This window comes from Bactrocera oleae, chromosome 6 (assembly GCF_042242935.1).
Source record: "Bactrocera oleae isolate idBacOlea1 chromosome 6, idBacOlea1, whole genome shotgun sequence".
Taxonomy (NCBI): domain Eukaryota; kingdom Metazoa; phylum Arthropoda; class Insecta; order Diptera; family Tephritidae; genus Bactrocera; species Bactrocera oleae.
Window position 1 is genome coordinate 13065987 of NC_091540.1, and position 21625 is coordinate 13087611.

Genomic DNA, 21625 nt, shown 5'->3' on the forward strand with positions numbered 1-21625 from the left:
AATTAACTCACTATCTTTTTGTGGTTAATTAACTCCAATTGTGGTTTCCATTGAGTGGCTGCACGAATCTGTGTGGCATAAAATCGCTGCTGAATGCAGTATTAGCATACGCTCAGCTAACTTTGTAGTTGTATGCAATTAGACAGAATGTGCGCTTTTCACTAATGCACAAAATATATAAATAATAGCCAATTTGTGTCACAATATATTTATGCTCAGCTGAAAAACAGAAATAAAAAATATATTATTTCGGCCATTTTTAAAATACTAGTCTACTTAAATTTACATATTTTACACAGACTCAAATGTTCAATGACTGAACGCATAATTTTACTTACGTAATACACGGCTGTTTGCAATTGCTGTGTGGACTTATGCAAATCGGTGTGGAAAATAGCAAGCGGTTTTTGGCGCATTACAAAATCGTAGCACAGCTTTAGGCGTTGCAGCACGTATTTGTGGTCAATTATGCAAATAGAGAAACAAACATGTGCTGGAACGCTGGAATTCGATTAAAATTATTCGCTGGTTATTTTTATTTACTACATACAAACATAAGTATGTATGCGTTAACATACACACAGCATTCCGCCTTGCACTTAGCAGTTTTGCGTTGGTACTTATGAGTGTGTGAGTGTGGTTATAAATTGATGAATTTCCAATAATATTATTGTTAGCCGTTTTAATATGACACGAAATCACAAAAAAAATTTGCATTATGTTAATAACTGTAAAATGCGGAGTTAAATCAGAAGCAATCCGTATATTATGGCAAGCGATTTTTATTGCTGGGTTTGCAATTTTCAGCACAACCAATAAACAATCTGGCCAATTTCGCAAATTATCATGAAAGAAAATGCAAGTATTTGATTCGATTTCTAAAGGTCCTTGTGAGTCTATGCAACAGCTGGCATAGAAGAACTAACCAGCAAACAGCAGTAGTTTAATATTTTCAAGCTAATACAATAATTATGGGAGTGTACGACATTTATTATTTTTGTGCATACATTTTTCGATCGCTTTATAGACAGCAAGCAACTTAAGTTTGCTAACAGAGATGGCAATCGCAGTCCATGGCATTGATGCTCTGCTCTTGTCTTCAAAATATCGCATTTATTTCATAAAATTCCATTCAAGGTGCGAAAATTTTCAATTTCACCATATCAAAATCATTTTGTGACTATAAGTGTTCAGATATTGCCAGCTGCCACAGCAATTTGCAACTTGCAGCAACCAGCGCTGCGCGCTATAACTCGTTATGTTTTGTATAGCGCAAACGCTTAGTTGCATTAATGTGTGGCATATGTGTGTGTATGTGTGCATATCTGAGATTTTTCGCCGCTATCACAAGCAGCAATCTCTCGCTCAATCGATCCATCCAACCATCGAACGTTCGACTCGATGATCCATCTTCCAAAATGCCAGCAACTTTTCCATCTATCAATATGTGTCATTGTGTGTGTGTTTGTCACTTCCAGTTTGCATACTAACTGCCTTTATCAGTGTGGCCAATATTGAGTGTCGAGCGCCTCTGTTTCTTGTTTGTGTAATATTTTTAGCTATCGCTTTGTATTCATGCAGTTAACTGCATCCTTTGCATTTGTTTTTATACTCTTGCAACATGTTGCTACAGAGTATAATAGTTTTGTTCACCTAACGGTTTTTTTAATACCTAAAACTAATTGAGCTAGATATAGGGTTATGTATATACTTGTATAAATTATCAGCATGGCGAGACGAGTTGAGTTTCGAATAACTGTATGTCTGTCCGTCCGTGCAAACGAAAGCCATACAATTTTAAACCCAAGATGATACGAGAGAGATTTATTAGAGCCGGTGTAAAAATTGGATGATGGGCGTGGCAGCCCCCACTAATAGGGGTAAAACCCCATATCTCGGAACCTTCTCGACGGATTTTTAACCAAATTCGGCGCATAACATTATTTTGACATTTTCAAGTTACCGTGTAAAATTGGGGGTAACAGGAATCAGACTAAACCCTACTTTCCATATAAGAAATATTTAAATTTCATCTGATTCTATCACTTTCCAGTATAAAAAGCAAGCAGGAATTAATCTTTCAGGCTACCATGCGACCAAAAATTGGTTCAAAACGCATCAAAACTTTTCAAGCTCCCAGCCACATACGAACCCCAGTTTGTTTTGCGAACTTTTTATCCAAAATATCGGTCAATTTGTAACATACTTGTATATATTAGAGAAATTCGAAGAGTATGATTTTCTGACAATAGTATGCAAGTATGGATTAAATCGGATCAATAATCCCCTTAGCCCGCAAATAACTCATATAAAGATTTTCCAACTTCCAATTGACTTCATATCGCATATATCGGTCAATATGTGAGTTATCTTAATGAAATTCTGTGAGCTTGTTTTTCTAGTAACAGTGTATCTTTGTGCCTAAATTGGATAAAATCGGATGACGACTTGCCCTAGCCTCCTTATTACTAATATCAGGATTTTCAAACATCCGGTTGACTTTACTTCTTATATCAGGCTTTCCAATGGGCATGATATTATTTCTAAATTTCGTTTCGGACATTTTTAATGTGCCATGATCTTTAATTTTTTTTTGATTGTATTCAGTAATGTTTACCGATCCGATAATTTCCAGAAATGGTCACGTTGAATGGTCTCTAAGAAATTGGGATTTAACACAATTAGGCTAATTTTTGTGGGGCTATTTGAAATCATTGGTCTTTAGCAATAAACCAGATTCTCTTCAAGCTGTAGAAGTCAATATTGAACATGTGATTCATGACATACGACTTGATTTAGCCTAAAAAGTACTCGAAAATTAGGTTCATCGCATTCATTCTAGCAAAGGAAGTCATGGAGGCCATTTGAATGGTGTTATATTTAGAACTTAATAGTATCGATCGTACTTCACATTAAATAAAAAATCTTTGAATATCCTTAACATTTAGTTTTTTTTGTTTTTTAAATCATATCACTCCTATTAGAAACCCCTATATATTGGTTTTGTTATGTTAATCTCAGAGCTCATCTTCTTCTGTGTAGGTCCGGATCCGGTTCGCCTTCAGTTCCCTATGCGCATTTTCTTTTATGGTCTCAATCGAGTAGAAACGGGTTTCCCAGAGTGGTAACTTGAATTTTTTTAAAAGAAAGGCGCATGGTTCCAAATCCGGTGAATACGGTGGTTGATTTATGGTATTTAACGAGTTTTTTGGTCTTAAAATCGTTCACAACTATGGTCTTTTTGCAAAAAATTCAGCTCTTTTGAAACAAGCCGAGCATTCATGCGTCTCATATCCAAATTATCGGTGAAAATCAACAAGCTGTTTCACGGCCGATGCTTAGCTTACGTGCTATCTCTCTAATACTCGCCTGACGATTTTTTGCTGTTATCGTCAGTGGTCGAAGTCGAAGGACGACCGGAACGAGGCATGTCTTCTACGGTTTCTCAACCATCCTTCTATTCACAAATTCGTCGAAAAATTATGAATTTTTTCTCTACAATTTTTAATATCAAGTTTTCCTAACACCTGAAGGTATTTAGCCGGCTTTGATCCTTGCAAAGTTGTGAGAGTATGAAATGTTCGGTTACACCTGAACTTACCGCTACCTTACTTGTTGCAATTAATTTTGTTGTTGTATAATCGGCGCATCCATTGATGTGGATGTTGTTTAATTTGCACCCGGGTGACAGCATGGCTGACTAGTTAAATAGGCTGGCGGTAGCGAAAAACAACAAAAACAACGACAACAACTAAGCAAGCAACAAAAAAACACTTGACCACCAGGCAATGGCCGGCGGTTAACAGCTGCCTCACCAGCTTCTTATTATTGTTGTTGCTATTGTAATTGTTATTGTTGCTGTGATTTGACTGCTGGCTGCTTGACTTGCTTAGCGGGCTGGGCAACAGCTTTGATTTCGACTACGGCTTGTTGTATGTCAATTTTCTATGCACTTTGTTGCTCTTGCTGTTGTTATTGTCAGTGTTGTTGTTACTGCCGCTTTAATTTGCCCATTTAACAGGTTGCATTTGGCGCTAGTTAAGGTGGCTGCTGCTGCCGCATAGTCTGTTGCCGTCGTTTCATCATAAACCTGCATGCGCAACAACACACATAGCACACACACACACAGAAACATTGTTGTGTGCAGGAGTGTTGCATTTTAAACTGGTTGCTGACTTTTTACCGATTTTAGCTGGCTATGGCGTTAAATTTAAGTTTATTTATAAACTGCGTCATGCTTCCCACTTTTTTTTTGCCACATATACCACATTTGTTTTTGGAATATATTTGTTAGCTTTGTTTTTATTTTTTATTTTTATTTATGTGTGTGTGTGTGCGCAGGCCTGTTGCTTTAGCCGCGAGTTTTTTTGTTTACCGCTGATTTACCAATATTTTTTAATGTGTTTGTGTTTGTAGTTGTTGTTGCTGCGTTGATTGGCATGGCGTTTTATTTATTAGTTGAAGCTGTTATCAATGCGTCTCTATTGCCGAGGGTTTGTTCGCTTTCGTTGCATTTTTTGTTGTTGTTCGAAATTAATTACCCGCGCTATAAAAACTTTGCAGCTTGTAAGTGCAGTTTACGTTGTTTTGATTTTAAAACTATCATGCGATAAAAAAAAATAAAAATTTTTGGCATTTAATTGCATTATTCACAAAAACATTTTAATTGGAGTCGAAAACGCAATTTAAAAGTAATGCAAGACAGCACCTTTGGCAAAAAGGATTTCAGTAGACTAACGGTAATTTAGTTTACGATAAAAAAATTATTAAAAATATTCCTTTGAATTCATTAATTTCGAACCTTTACCGTTATATTGGCGAATTTAATGGATTTTTTCTCGCTTAGCTTAAAGCCGCATATTTTTTTAAGTTTATAGAAAAATTTAAACTAAAATAGTATGAAAATATGGCAGCAAATGTCGAATATGCACTAACCGAATTACCGAAGTTTTATATAGTCTTTTCCTAAATAATTTTGCTCGAAACGGAACTAAGGGCTGCATTTGAGAGCAGGACAATGGTTAGTTGGTAAGAAAATTTTGCTAGCACTGGCGATTATATGCATTCAAGGGTTGATCCATTTCGAGGTTTCCTACTTTTTTTAAGAAAAAAACACAGAAAATTCAAGTTGAATGTGCAATGTTTATTATCATTTGAAAGAGGAGTTTTGGCATTTATTTTTTGAAGATTATCTCTTTTAAATGTTGGACGCGGCTACATCTCAGATGGTTCATCCGTTGAGTCCAATTTTCGATGACTCGTTCAAGCATTTCGACTAGACACTGGCACGTCTGACACGTCTGATGTTTTGCTCAAAGGCCTGAATCGCAGCGGGATTGTCTGCATAGACTTTGGACTTTACATATCCCCACAGGAAAAAGTCTAACGGTGTCCAATCGACCGGTCCAAAACGTGAAATTTCTGCTTACCGATGTGTTCTCTCAATAAATCCGTTGACTGATGTCATGTGCCAGAAATGGCGCCGTCTTGTTGAAACCAAATGTCGCCGAGATCACGAGCTTGAATTTCAGGCATCAAATAGTCGGTTATCATGGTGCGATAACGGTCGCCATTAACAGTTACGTTTTCACCGGCAAATATGGACTGATGATTCCACGGTCCACAAACCACACCAAACCGTTGTTTTTTCTGAATGAAATGGTAGCTCTTGAATCTCTTCAGGTCAGAAATGAGCCTCATCGCTGAACAAAATTCGGCTCGAAAACGTCGAATCTTCTTGGAACTTTTCAAGAACAGATAGAGCGCAGCAATGTCGCTTGGGAAGGTCGAATGGCCTCAAATTCTGCACAAGCTGTATTTCGTATGTTTTTAATTTAAGATCTCGATGTAAAATGCGCCACGTAGCTCCATATGTCAGTCCGAGTTGCTGCGAATGGCACCGAATCGACTCTCCACGGTCTTCGTGTACACTCTCAGCTACGGCCGCTATATTTTCTTTACTGCGTGCTGGACGTAGTCTATTCGGTCGGATATTATCCAATAATAAATGCAAAGTCTCAAGATGGGTGATGGTGTTGCGAATAGTACGCTCAGTAGGCCGATTATATTGACCATAAGTTGAGCGAAGCGCGCGAAACACATTCTTTACAGAACGTAAATTTTTGTAATAAAGTTGAATAATTTAAAAACGTTTTTAAGGCGTTAGTCGTTCCATGAGGAATTGCCAAAAAAAAATGAAAAAATATTATATGACAGCTTGACACGACTCACGCGTGATCTGTCAAAAATGGCTATTGAAAATGCACCTCCACTTGGATCACCCGTTATTTTCCCAAAACAACAAAAGTTGTTGAAGTTCAAAATTAGTTTGGCTTAGATGTCTACTTTCTCAGTGCTAATTGTAAACAAAATTATCTCCCTGTGACCCCAGTAATGCAGAGAAATCTCTGTCGGAAAGAAAATACTTGTGGTAAGCTGTGAAGCTTTAAAACCAACCGATATGATGAATAAGGAGCAAGTGGCTATAAATAAACAGAGGGGGTCTGGAGTGAAAGAGTGCGAATGCAGATAAGCAAGAAATAAGTAGCATAACAAAGTTTTGCAGAAATGGTATTGCAAAACAGAAAAAGAGAGGAGGAGAGAGAGAGGAAAAAATAGTATAAAATTATATAAAATGAGTGAGTGCGAGCCGACTAGAACTCAAAACGCAAGCATTATCATAATCGTCCTTATTTGCTAAAATAAACTTTCTATTTTTGCTGCAAGCGAGAGAACTGTCTACAAACGAGCATGAACAAAAACATAGTAATTTATAGCGCTTATGTGCTCAATTGCATTAGTGCGCTTTACCTTTACTTTCAAGACATTGATTTTTGCGCTCCGTACTCACACGCTTGAAGGCCCGCTTTTGCTTGAGTTACGCTCTCAATTTATATTTCTGCTGAGTTCCCAGCTCTTGGTGACTTGCTTGAAGAGCAGCGAAGACCCCAGTAAGAGCATGAAGCAAACCCAAACCAAACATTGGCAGAAACCACAAAAGCATTTGTTTGTGCCACAGAGCATTTGGTTGTGGCACGCGCTTATGTTTGCGGTTCTGCTGTCTCAAATTGACTAGAATATGGATCGTCAAGCGCAAGCACTAACACAGTACTAAGAGTTTGGTCTACCGCCAAGTCATTGCTATTAACGCGAATGTGTGTGTTTGTGTGTGCGTGAGTGTGAACTCGGAGCTCAGAAGAGACACAAAGCCAGAAGGATGGTCGAGAGAACACATTAACAGATCGACTAAATGACAGATATACAGTTGGAGAGTCATATAGGCAGCCAAGAAGAGCAGCAACAAAAGCAATAAATTCTGTCACTGACAGAAGCGTTCGCTTGGCCAACGCTAAGCTGACAACTACGCCTTTTCAATTGCGAACGTTTTTTTTGCGCTTTTGCGTGGCTCTGTGTGTGTCTGAGACACATACACACACTCGCATCGTGCAGTATTTACCATACGAGTGCTGAAGGATGTGTGCCTTGAACTGGCGAGCTGGTTGTCGCCTGCTCCGCTTGTCGGTCGCTCGCCTCGCTGATAAGTTGCTGCTAGCTGGTAGGCTTGTTGGTTGGTGGCACATGTGGCGCGCATTCAAGTATTTCCCCACGGTCTATTTTTAGAAAATCCAGTTTTGGCAGCAACAACTGCACACATAAGCAACAAGGAAGAAAAAGAGAAAATACTGCAAATGCAAAAAAGCGCAACAAAAGCTAAACAAAAACAAAAACACAAACGCAATCATACAACTAAGCGGACAAAACAAAAACAACAACAACAGCAATTGCAATAACAAGTCGCTGGCACTCGCACACTGCAATGTGCTACATATTTGTTGTGGTTGTTGCTGCGCGGACTGATGTTTTATTGTTGTTTTTATATCTTGTTGTTGTTACTGTTGTTGCTGTTTGTTTTTGTCTACTTGTTATTGTTATTCATATCTGTACGTTCAGCCGGTTGTTGTTGTCATATTGTAGTATTTATGTTTATAGCTCGTTTGCGCCAACGAGCCACGAAAAGAAAATAAAACAAGAAACAACAACAATAAACATGCGACATGCCACCTTCGCGAACAGCTGCATTGGCAACAACAACAAGCGTCACTTGCACGCGAACAGCAGTTGTGAATTCTTTATCATTTCGTTTTTGTTGTTGTTGTTGTTATACCCGCGCTGTTTAACGCTGGTTGGCCCACCTTTGCTAGTTTTTTAAAATTTTCAGCCCTGCGTTTGCTTTCTCGCGCTTTATAGTTTATTGTTTATATCTCATTTTATGCTGCTTACCATTTAATATTAATTTTTATTAATTTGCGCTCTTCACCACTTCCTTTGCCAATATCTTCACACAATTTATTTGTAAGCTTTCTGTTTTCGTTTTCGTTTTCTTGTTTTGTTTATCCTTTTTGTTGTAATTATTAACTGCATATATTATAGCTAGCCAACTTCATTGGAGTTGACCTTCGCGCTCTCATATACAAACATACATACGCGTATGTATGTGTTGATATGCAATAATTGTACGCTGCTGCAGTTTTCATGCCCAATCACCCTTTCTACTGGCTTGACGCGTCATAAAGATAATGAAACTTCAACATTTTCGACATTCATTATTTTACCATTGCTAACGGTATTTCTCCATTACTTATCTATTTGGACTTTTGATTTTTCGTGCACATTCACAAGTAGCTATTCTCTGTAGTGCCTTCATACTAAGCCTAGTCTTTATTTTTTCGTCCGGATTCGCTATGCGCTTATGCTTATATAACTGTGGTTTAAACCAAGTGCTCGATGGATTGTTGTTCGGAAATTAATTCGAAATCTAAGCTCGTATCACAAAGTGGCCATATCAATTGACGCCCAAGAACTAGTTGAAAGACAACACCACATGAACGAGTTGCGCATTTTCTAATGTGGTGGCGAGGGACTCTAAATTGAACGCCAAGCAAACACCCGCTATTCATAAGCATCGCAAACTCGGTAAAACATTTCAAAATTATTATTTTTAATTTCATTTACTAGCTTTTCATACTATAATTTCATTTGTTGTTGTCCACTTGTTGTATACCGGAATGTCGCTGGTTGCCCTTCACTTTCACGCATCACGTGGTTACAACAGCTCTACATAAATTACTTGTTTGCACTTGTTGTTGTCATCATTGCCTTAAAAAAACTACCAACAGCAGCTGTTGCAAGACTTTTAACTCCACTTTTGTGTCCATTCAACTGGCATTGTGTTGCAGGCGAAGCGACGCAACATCACTTGAGTGCCTGCTGTTCTTATTGTTGTAGCTGGCGTTTACTAAAAATGGCAAAACTCCCCAGTGCAACCTGTAAACGCCATTTTCGGATATGCTGACTGGCTGGCGTGGCGCTCTTGGCGCTTGCCTGCTGGCTTCTTGTCGCGTTTATTTTTGCCACCGTCCATTGTTGTTGCAACGTGCGCCAAAAGTCTGGTTGAAAGTGAAATTGCATTGCAGGAGTTGGCCAGGCATTTGCGGCAGTCTGTTGTGGCATAGTTTACTGTCAATGGTTTGCCGTTGCACGAATGTGTGTGTGTGTGTGTTAATGTATATATAATATATATATTTATATAGAAGTAGCGCGGAAAACAGGCAACGCAACATTTCGTCAAGTAGGCAAATATGCGTGAGTCGATACGGCTGATTGGTAAGAGCTGACTGAAAATGGTAGTAAATTAAATCAAATATTTTTTATTAAATTAAAATGCTTATTAATGCCAATTTAGTCGATAAAACCGCAATTGACAGGAGTTTGCCTCTGGCAACCACAAGCAGTACTAGCTCATATTAGCATTACAAAATAGTTACTAGCAACATTTTTTCTATAAGAAACGAGGATGGAAAGTTTAGAAAAATAACGGTGCTTATTTTATCTTTTCATCGGTAGCGGCAAGCCTGCTAAAAAGTTACTTCGTCCAATTTTTTGTTTCCCACACAGAAGTTGCCAGAGTCAAATACTTGACAAGTCTAATTTAGACACACTTGCAGGATTTATATATTAATCATTGAAATGCCATCCCCTTGCACGCATATGCTTTTTTTCATACTTACATATTTCAACATTCAGATATGTGTTGTTAAAGGCTGTTTCTTGCTAATTTTAGATTGCTAAAACCAAAAATGATATTAAATATTTCCTAACACCTAGAATTTTTAGTGTTGTAGTCAAGGTGTGTACGGGTCAAGCCACCACCATTTACTAAAATGACAAAGATAGCTATACGTGATGGAAAATTTGTGTACTCAAATTCGTAATCAGGGCAACTCAAATACCCCCACAGACCTCTTAGCACATTAGTTGCAAATTTTTTCTTCAGATTTGTTAAATAGTGCAATGACTTCCCTGTATTAATTGCTTAAGCTAGATTTCACGATTTGTAGGAGCTTTTGAAAAAATATAATAAAAAAACGCCAAGCTTTTTATCAAACACCTCAAATAGCCCCACAGATTCCTTAGCACTTCAGTCGCAAATTTTTCCTTCAAATTTGTCGAGTCATCGAGTTGTCAACCCTAGTTACTCACAAAAATATTTAAACCGCTTATATGATCAATATATTAGTCACTAGGATTCGCTGCAATTCGTGAAAATATTTTACTTATTCATCTGATTTTGTGACTCAAATTCACTTTAATAGGTGGCAACCCTCTAAAATCCACATTTTTCGCTATTTATAGTACCCGAAATATATACTATAACTGCAACCATGTTTGTTTTTTGCTTAAAGAACTTTTATGTAAAAAATCATGGAATAATACACTTTGTGATATAAAAGAAGAAAAAACGTTTACTTCGGTTGCACCGAAGCTGGCATACGCTACACAAATGTCGAAATTTCTATATAAAAACTGTATTTTGAACGTTCAGTTTATATAACAGCTATATAGTATAGTAGTTTGATCTAAAAAATTCAATTATATTCTAGCGTTGTCTTAGAAAATGCCAAATTTCGTAAAGATATCTCGTCAAATGAAAAAATTTTACATATGCCATAGTTATCCGATATCAGCGATTGCGACAAATGAGCAGCTTCCTGTTGAGAAAAGGACTTGTGCAAAATTTCAGATTGATATATCAAAAACTAAAAGATTAGTTCGTGTATATACAGACGGACAGACAGACAAAGGGACATGCCTAAATCGACTCGGCGCAGCATGCTAATCATTATTTTCCAATAGATGGCGTTATATATCTGTATCTCGCTTTCTATAAGTCCGATCGGGTTCGACTGGCTGGCATTAGAAAGATGACATTTTGTACTAAAAAAGCTTTACTGACATTTTTGCGATTGGTGGATTCAGTTTTGTTTGAGCGCACATCAAAGACGTACACTAGCAAAGGGAAATACGCTATATTTCACAGTTTTTCTGCAATTAGTGCGAAAACGCAAGCCAGGCGGCTGAAAATGTGAATAGCGCTTAGGGTCCTGATACTTTAACAGCTAATCATGCACAATTTTCGTTTCGTTGATTCGGTTCCGCAATTATCGAAAAAATCGATTAAATAATGGTAATCGCCGAGTCCAAACATCGTTTATGATTGTCTAGGACCTAAAGATTGCACAAAAAACCGTTTGGAACCATTTGAATAAGGCTGGATACGAAAAGTAATAATTAAAGCTTCAATTTCATGCAAAAATAATGATATTCCTTTTACTATATCCAATATTTTATGTTATATGGTCTACGACGTTTCCTTTTGGGTGTTACAAACATTGTGGCAAACTCAATATAACATGTGCAGGGCATAAATATTCACTTTCTTTATCAAAGATTAATTTCTTACTCTCGTTGCCTCAGCAGCAATACTACAAATATCTCTTTTGACTATATATAATGCCAAAAGTAATTAAAATTACGCCTGCTACGGTTAAATACTTGCATTAACACGAATGCATGTGTGTGTGTAATACATAAAGTGAATTACAAATGAAAGCATTTCACCTCGTGTTAAAATTTTGCGCATTGAATGGCGAATAAGCAGACATAGAAGAAAAGATTTTGATTTACCTTCCGATATACTTACGAGCATACTTATACTATATACCTCGCTACTACATATAAAACCAGCTACCTATTGCTGAAGTTTCTGTTGACAGCTTGACAACAGCGTTGAACAGTTCCCACCTGCACCAGCAACGAGTAGGCAACAGCTTGCATTAACACACACACACATACGCACATATTTGCCATTTCGGGTAGGCGCATACTTGTACGTGCTGTTATGCTTGTGAGAGCATGAGTTTGCCTCAAAGAGAATATAAATTTTGCAAACTTTGAAATTTAAGTGAATTGCCTGCAAAACTTTGCATACTGTTAGGCGCACAAACTGAAATTTAGATTTGTGTGCAAACATTTTGCTGCGCAGTCATCAATCCGGCATGAAAATAACGAAACTCGTTTGGCTTAAACGCCTTAAAGTGTGCTTAGCAATATTTTCATTGCAAGTTTTCAGCAGTTGTGCATTCATAATAAAATACTTTGCATACTTAAGTAAATATGATATAGATATATATATTTCCAAGCGTAATTAATAATTTAAATTTCATAACATGCAAGCGAATATGTAATAATTTTCTATTGCTCAATTCATTGGTTGTTATTGTAGTTGTGGTTATCAATTTCATATGTGTTAGTATCCGAAATTGTCTCAGCTCTTTGTTGCAGTGCCAAGTATTACATGAGCGTTTCGCATGAACTTTTGCTTTCTATTTAAATAAGTGTTTGTCAATGGCTTCACTGTCAGCTTATACATATGTATGTGCACCATGCGGTTTCGATTGTAAAGTAGGTTGCACGACCGCCGCCCACGGAGTGCAGCATTTTGTAAGCTGCAACATTTTATTTTATTGCCACTTCTTCCACACAATTATTTCGTATGGCATTTTTGTGGGTGTACGGTTTTATTGTGTTGGAAAGCGCTTCCTTCTGCTATATTTAAAATCTCATTGTTGTCGCTGCCTGTTAGTTGGAAAGCACTATTTCCAATGAAATGTTTATATGCGTTGCAAGTAAAGATGCGGGATTTTTCTGATGCTTGAAATTACAGTTTAATAGCTTTTATGTCTTTTCCTGGTAAAAAGCAATGCTTACACGAAATATTTTACCGTAAAAAAATCACTCACGTGATAGAAAAAAAAATTATATTATGAAGCTTGGAGCTTTCACAGATCTGGAAATGAAGCTTAAGCAACAAATCTGAAAGAAAAATTTGCGACTGAAGTGCTAAGAGTTCTGTGGGGATATTTGAGGTTTTTCATAAAGCGCTTAGAGCTTTCATTTATTATCTTTTCAAAAGCTCCCACAGTTCGTGAAATGAAGCTTGAAAAATTCATCCAGGTGTTTGATAAGGAGCTTGGAGCTTTTATTTATTATATTTTCAAAAGCTCCTACTGATCGTGAAATCAAGCTTAAGCAATTAATACAGGGAAGTCATTACACTACTTAACAAATCTGAAGGAAAAATTTGCGTCTGAAGGCCTAAGAGTTCTGTGGGGGTATTTGAGTTGTTCTGATTATATTTATGTAATTTTAGTAAATGGTGGTGATTTGTCACCTACACACCTTAACTACAACACTTAAAGTTCGAGGTGCTAGAAAATGTGTGTGTTTATTGATAGATTGCCTGTTCTATAGATACTGTAAAACTTGCGAGTCTGGAAAGTTGCTTATAGCTGTAACTCGGCTCAACAGAGCTTTCTTTTAAATATTTCGCACATATTACCATACTCTGAAAGTGTCTATATACATATGGATGGACATCCGTCTCCGGGTGGGCCGTCTAAGTTTGACCATAGACGGCTCGAACTTAAGTTTTTGCAGTACACTTTTAGGAACTCAGAGTATTCAAATTTTTTCCTCAAATGCAAATTTTAAATAAAGCATCGATGTGAGAGAAGTAAGCGCACGAGCAGCTTTGCTTAAGGGGTTAGGGTCAGTCAGAGGTACGAAAAAATAAGAATTTTCAGTAATTTTGTTTGTTATTAAATCACGTTTTTTAACAAAAGTAGTAATATAACATTATTATACCAGGGTTTGACTTGAAGTCACGAAAAATTCCCAAAAAAATAAAATTTTTATTTCGAAAGTTATAGCTGTCTGACAATCATAAGTCCTTGGAGATTCATCTAAAATCTATGGGATGAAAATACTTCGTTTTATAAATAGATAATGGCGGCCTCAATAAATTTTTTCTAGAATTTTTTGTTTTAATTTTGACTACCCCTAACCCCTTAACTTGCATTCGGACGAGCAAGTATCTCAGATAGATTCTGGCCATCTTAGAACTTAGAACTAAAAGCTTATCAGAAAGAGCTGAGCATATGACAACAATCGCTGCTATTCGGCGCATTACCTATGCTTATACCAAGCTAAAACCTTTCCACAGCTAAAGATATTACGCTATAAGCGAGCTTAGGCGAAAAACCTCCATATGCTAGACATGTGAACGTCAGCGGTTCCAGCAAAGACTTAGACATCGGACGCGTCACAACCAGACTGTTATCAAATGCGGTGCGGCTCAACTAGACAACAGTCACAGCACAAGCGAAAATCAGCAGATTTATATTCCTATGTTATTATGTAGGTGTGTGTGCATGTATGAGCCAAGCGATGAACACGCGCTGTCAGACGTCGGTGCGTCATAAGCGCCAGCGCCCATTTGTATGTGACACATGTATGCGTGCTCTTTTCGTACACTCACACACACACATAACCATGTAGTCATCACACGCATACGCGCACAGCTATACACTCATACAAGTTGGCAAATATTGTAATACGACGGACAGTCGTGTAATCCACTCTCGGCCGCTAAGTGAGAGGCGCCCCGTCGTTGCTAAAAATAATATGCAAATCAGCATTAACGTAGTGGTGTTAATGGTGTACAAATTGTTGAGCCACTTATGTGAAAACGAAAAATGACAAATATCAAAGCGAAACAGTCAAATAAATCAATTAAAACAAAAAGCGTTAATATGACTATTGCGCGATCGGTTGTTGGGTGCAAGGGCGCGCTACGAGGCTTGCTATTTGGACTATGCTGTGGCGCAACTATAATAATGTTTAGTTTACTAACAAACCATATTTTTTCCGATGAAAAATGCGCCAAGCGTTGAAAAATAGCAAAAATGTCGCCTAATCAACGAAAAGAAGGATATATATATATAAAAAATCTGCACGTTAACTGTCAAAGCACGATCGGCTGATCAATTATATATATGCAACGCACAGTCTGAAGAATATTTGTTGTCATCTGGCTGTAACAACACGTAAGCGGCATGCTCTGCAGTGCAATGCGCGGGAGGGTGAATTATGGCGATAACGACTATTAAGGCAGTGTAAATATTTGCTCAATACACCAGTAGCGTTTGTCAAGTAGTAAATAAATAATTACGAAAATAAAAAGCAAAACTCATGAAAATAAATGAAATACTTTGAAAACGTTTTACATACCCGCACAACGCTATTAATATTTGTATATTCATAAATACATGTATGGATGTGTTAATAGCAATAACAACTGCAATAAAAAATAAGCAAGCGAGCGAGTAGATGAAATATAATATGACATGAATAGTTGGTGGCGGGGTGGCCAGTTAGAGTGCTGGTAATAAATGCAAGTATCGCGTTTAAGGTTTGGTGCTAAAAATAGCACAACAATGTACTCAAGTCACTCAGTAAACGAGTGTAGACATACATCTTGTTGTACATACTTACAGATATTTATATGTATGCCTCTTTTCAATTTGCTTGCTCAAGCAAACGCTTGCAAGTGTAAACAGAGTCGTAAAGATATCACTTAGCAATTGTGTATTAAACTAGCGATGTGCGATAATCATGATCGATAATCCGTTTGCACTTTCATTGAACGTATTTATTAGGGTGGGTGAGCGATTGTTTATACATAATTTTTGTATTCAGCAAATATTTAGCTAACTCAGAAGCTAAAATTCTAAAGCTAACTGCATATAAATATTCAATATTTAGTCAGTGCGATGTATAATTACGAAAAATCAAATTCAGCTGCTGATAAGTGGAATTCAGCGCACAAGCAGCAGTTTCCTTGAACTCTTACTGCTACACAAACAATCGAATAGCTTATTCAGGCTTTTAAAAAAGGTATTCAGCGCTTCTTTTTATCAATGAATCTGATTTAAATTAATTTGGTATTTATTAGGGTGGGTGAGCGAATTTTTTTTTTCGCTTCGTACTCTGAAAAATTGGCTCTAAGAAAGGCTCTCCAAGTAACAAATCTAAATTGTAACAAAAAGGTCTTTCGCCTAACGGTTTTAAATATTTTTTTCTTATCAGTTAAAAAAGTTCATATCTCGCTTCCAACTACTTGAAAACTTAGTTCATTTTATGGATTTTGTAGGAAATTTAATGTTATACAAAATAGTCTCTAACGCTTTTTTAGTAAACCTCACCTAACTCAATGAAAAAACATAATTTTTGATTGTACAAAAATTATCTCTTTTTCTGTTTATTTTTTCTTTAATAGGCATTTAAAGAGTATCTCGTAAACGCTTAACTTAATCGAAAAATTGTAAAGGCCATTTTTGTAGAGTAGAAAATTTCCTAAAAGGCTATGAGCTTTGCAATGTGAAATTATGTTTTTTAATTGACTTGTAAAATTCTAAAGAAATAAAATCAGTTTGCCTTAAAATTGTCAAACTTCAACCGTTAATATCTTTTAAACGGTTAGGTTAACGAAAAAACCGTTAGAGACCATTTTGTAGAGCAGTCAATTTCCTAAAATATCCACAAAACGAAATATGTTTTCAAGTAGTTGGAAACGAGGTATGAGATATTTTTGATGATATTTTTCCAACTGACAATAAGAAAAAAATGTATAACCGTTAGGACCGAAGGATCTTCCCGTTACAATTAAAAGCTCATACTTGGAGTGTCATGCTTACAGGTGTCTATCAAACAATTTTTCATAGTACGAATCGAAAAAAAAACATTTTTTTGTTCACCCACCCTAGTATTTATACCCACCGCATACATATGCACAGATATTGTAAGGGAAGTGAATCGAATTATTAGAGAATAAAGCTTGAATTTTATTGTTTATCGATAACTTTTATAGTTCGATTTTTCACTGCTCTTTAAAAATTCATTTGTGAAAGTAGTAGTCTAGTTGAATACAATAAAATGAAGTGTGTGATATATCTTGCTCTTTTATCTCTCTTTGATTGCTTGTTCGATACGCCACACTCGAAATTCTGCTTAATCGAAGTGGGCACAATTATTACAATTTTTCAAGTTTAGTAGCTGATTTACTATAAACTATGTCACTATATATACTATAACTTTTTAAAGCTTACTTAACATAATTAAAGTGTTTTTATATTCGTTGATATTTTCTGAAACCTAAAAATGTATTTAAAACTGGGCGATTGACATGAACTCTCTATATCTTATTGCATTTGGAAGCGCATACAAAAACTACAAAACACTATTCCATCAATTTTCTTGCATTATATTACTTTGTTGTGCACTCCCTAGTACAGCAGTAAGCTTTTAGTTAATCGAACAGCGCTTTAACAGATGAGAGCGGCATTTAAGCGTAGCTTATCCCGCACGGAGCCCATCAAAACTCAGCAATGATCATATACTAAGATTACATACAAAGTAAAGTGGTTATTTCAAATACAATAGTATTCACAACTTCAGTAATGTGTGGGTGGTATACCATATGATATTTGCATAACAGAAACATTAATTTTGTTTTGTAACGAATGCTTGAAAGCTTTAAGTGCTTAGAAACTTTGCAGCTGCATTTGGTAATTATCGCTATGCTAAAAATAAGCACGATCGTGCGCAGTTGTTGTTGCACCAAGCAATAAATAAATACTAAAAATAAACTAAATATATTCGTATGTAAATATATAAGTATATTATATATATATATATATATAAGTGTATGTACTTAGTTGGCTGGTGATTGTAAATTACGTTGAATTGTATGCTAAAAATAGAACTTAACATGAATAAATCGAGTGCGAGTGCTAATAGCGATAACTGGTTTGCAATATAAAACATTCTTTTACTCAAAATTTATAAAACTAAGAAAGAACTCGAATTGGGTAATGCATGTGTAAGCATTATTTAAATTTCAATTAATTATCGTAATGGTTCATGCGTCTGTAAAACGTTTATTTTGGTAACAACGCAAGCAACTATTCACGTAGAATTGTCATTGAAATATGAAAAGTTAGCTACAGTTGAAAAAAAATACTTTCTTCGCGTTCGCCTCTTCAGCTGAAATAAAATATTTTCATTGACCAATTTTATTGGTGTAAATTTTATACATATTTTCGTATTCAGCGTATATTCAGCTAACTCAGAAGCTAAAATTCTAAAGCTAACAGCATATAAATATTTAATATTCAATCAGCGCGGTGTAAAATTACGAAAAATCAAATTCAGCTGCTGATAAGTGGAATTCAGCGCACATGCAGCAGTTTCTTTGAACTCTTACTGCTACACAAACAATCGAACAGCTTATTCAGGCTTTTACAAAAGGCATTCAGCACACATTCAGCGCTGCCTTTTATCACTGAATCTAATTGAATAAATTTTAATAAATGCAACCTAACAACACCATGTATTCGTATACACAAATAATCAAAGTAAACTTGTCTGCAAATGCATTGTTGTATTGAACTTATGGTAAATGCCAGTTTTACTTTTCATTTGTCTAAATAAATACACTTCGATGCACAAATTGTATTTCAGTCAAAAATCTCCTACCGTGATATGTAAGTAAATTCGTTTAAGCACCATGACTGTTGTGTGTTTTCAAAATTTGCATAGCTGCACGTTGTTGTCTCAAAATATTTGAAAAATCGAATGTGCATATTTGAACTTTTAGATTTTATGTACGCAGAATTACTGACTATTGCCTGCTTTCAGGCGCACAACATACTTTTAAAACGGAGAAAATTCTATGCCTGCAGTTGTGTGCATGTGTTCAAAACATTTCAGAAACAACATAACATGCCTTTTTTGTCGTCATTTGTGTAAGGGTTTTGTGTGTTTCGTGCTACTCGGCACTTTTTGCCTCAACTGTTCTGTAAGAACCCAACTTGTTACCTTGTTTATTTGGTCGACGCTTTTTCACTCATATTTTCAAAATGTGAAACTTCAAAAGCAAATGTAAATTTTCTATCAAATTCATCTGACAAATATTTTCTATCTCATACATTAAAATTTTCTCTTTATGTGACATGAAATTTCGGTAAAAAAAAAAATACACACAAATTCGCTAATTTCCAAATTCAAAAAAAAAAAGTGCGGGTAGGGTGTAACAAAACTAACGGCGAGCGGCAAGCAGAATCTCTACTTGTGCCAGTGTAATATGTAAAAGGTGTTTACTTGTTTTCGCACGGCAAGAAATTCACGCCCGCACTACTGAGTCCTATTGGTTAGCTGTCATGGCGGTCCTCGAGCGCAATGGCAACTTGAATATCTGGTGGTTCCCCAAGGAGTTCAGCCAGTCGCGCTACGGCGAATACCATCACAGTGGCACCAATTCGTGCACTCTAATCACGCTCATCCTGGCCGATATGGTCGCGAAAGAGGGGCGTGGATTCTATTGCCAACGTATGCAGGATCTACCGCCGCGTGCTGTAGAAATCTTTGCCGAAGGAATCAATAAGGGCAACAGCGCCTACGCACATCTGATCAGCGGCAGTGCGGGTCAGGACAGCAGCGGCGTTGCTTTGCAAATGACGGCCAATCAAAACCTCAATATACCGGACGCGCTTAATGTGCTCAAGCGCCAGCCACACTTTCGCTTGAAGGAGTGGTTCTTCACGCATATGCAAGCCGATCCGGAACGTGAGTCGTGCCGCACTATTGCGCTGCGTCTGCTGCAGGCGGTCAACACGGGCTTGCAGCAGTTTCGGCAGGCAGGCAAGGTGAATGAGCATTTCCTTTTCGCCGCAATGATTTCCGACAATCGCACCGTTCTATTTGTTATCGAATTCCCGGCGAATCTTATCACCTTCTTCGATTCGCATCAGCATGGACGTGACGCGGGTGCTGTAGTGGCGCAGTGCAACATCCGCGACATGTACGACATGATGAACTGGTTCGTGAACATGAATCACGATGTTTACTCAAGCCAACCGCACATATATGAGGTCTCATTTCTACTACCTGATCCATCGGGCTTGCCAACACCTTCAAAGGTCGAGAAATGCGAAGTAACACAGAAGAATAATATAACGCTTGCGAAGAAAATGCAGAAGAAATGAAGCGTGAGCAATGTAGCCGTTCCCTGCGCGGTACCGACATCCAAAGCTAAATATTGACTGTGCATATTGTGGTGGCCGTACGTTACACCAGCCTGCTGCAAAAATTGTCTAGTGCAAATGTTTATTGAAAGTCGAAAATGAAAATCGCAAAAATGCAAATGTCTTGTAATCTAGGTCTTTATGCTTCTAAACTCAACCTTACAGTTATTTCTATAAAAATAAACAAACCTTCCCAAACCGCAGCGCGGTGGTTTTGCCTTTTTTTTGTGTAGTTACAGTGATAAGTTGAAAAAATATTTTTATTGAATTCAATTTGTTGCTTTGTCATTAACTTTCATTTTTCGAATTAGGCGGAGATTAAGCTGATATATATAGCATTAGAAATACTTCAATATGTAGTATACAATATATAGTATAAACTAGATAAGAGCTTAAGCCGGTGTGGCTTAGTATGAAGAGCTTTGCTGCGCCACTTAATTCGAAAGTGAAGATGAAAGCTCACAAAAGCTTTCACAGATGTAGTAAGTATTAGTGGCACACGATCGTGACTTTAATACTGCTTGAAATCGTTTGATAATGCCGCAAGTGACTGCTTGTACATTGTTAAGCTGCTTATAAAGTAATAATATATGATAACAGTATTTGTAGCGCCATTAGGCGGTTACATGGGTTTCGTCGAGCTAAAAATGGCCTATGTTCAATAATTTTTTTTTTTTTCATATAAAAGTTAAATACAATATTTTATTCAAACTTAATTATTCCGAAGACACATATTTGATAAAGATTTTGTGAAATTTTCAAAGGAAAATATTCAAAACTCGGTCATTTCGACGTCATTTCCGGCAGTCCCTCGGAAAAAAGGTGCTTCCGCGTTGACAGCAGAATTTCTGACAGGATCATCAAAAGTAAAAAGAAACAAGTAAGGAAGGGCTAAGTTCGGATGTAACCGAACATTTTATACTTCGACTGATTGACTGATATTTTCGGTAGAAGGTCAACTATAGGCACTGGGGTCCACATATTTAGTATTTAGGGGTTTGAACAGTTTTGGTTCGATTTAGACAATTTTTGGCCGCAAGGTGGGATACTTTAATTGCATTATTCACGCAAAGTTTTACCCCGATATAATCATTGTTGCTTGATTTGCATAGTGGAAAGTGAAAGAATCAAGTGGTATTTAAAATGGTGTCATATGGAAAATAGCCGTGGCTGTAATCCGATTTCGGCCATTTTCGCACTATGACATAGAAACATGAAAAGAACGTTACGCACCGAATTTGGTTGAAATCGGTTAAGCAGATCTCAAGATATGGGGTTTCACCTAAAAGTGGGCTGTGCCACGC

The 21625-nt window shown here is 36.9% G+C and overlaps 2 protein-coding genes across 13 annotated transcripts in view; both read left to right on the forward strand.

The window, feature by feature from the left end:
- LOC106623253 (receptor-type guanylate cyclase Gyc76C) overlaps positions 1-21625 on the forward strand; it is a 108784-nt gene that overhangs the window by 64997 nt on the left and 22162 nt on the right. The window lies entirely within an intron of this gene.
- Positions 19186-20524, forward strand: LOC106623252 (uncharacterized). Its single transcript, XM_014242698.3, has one exon. The coding sequence runs from the start codon at positions 19458-19460 to the stop codon at positions 20280-20282; it is 825 nt and encodes a 274-aa protein (XP_014098173.2). The 5' UTR covers positions 19186-19457; the 3' UTR covers positions 20283-20524.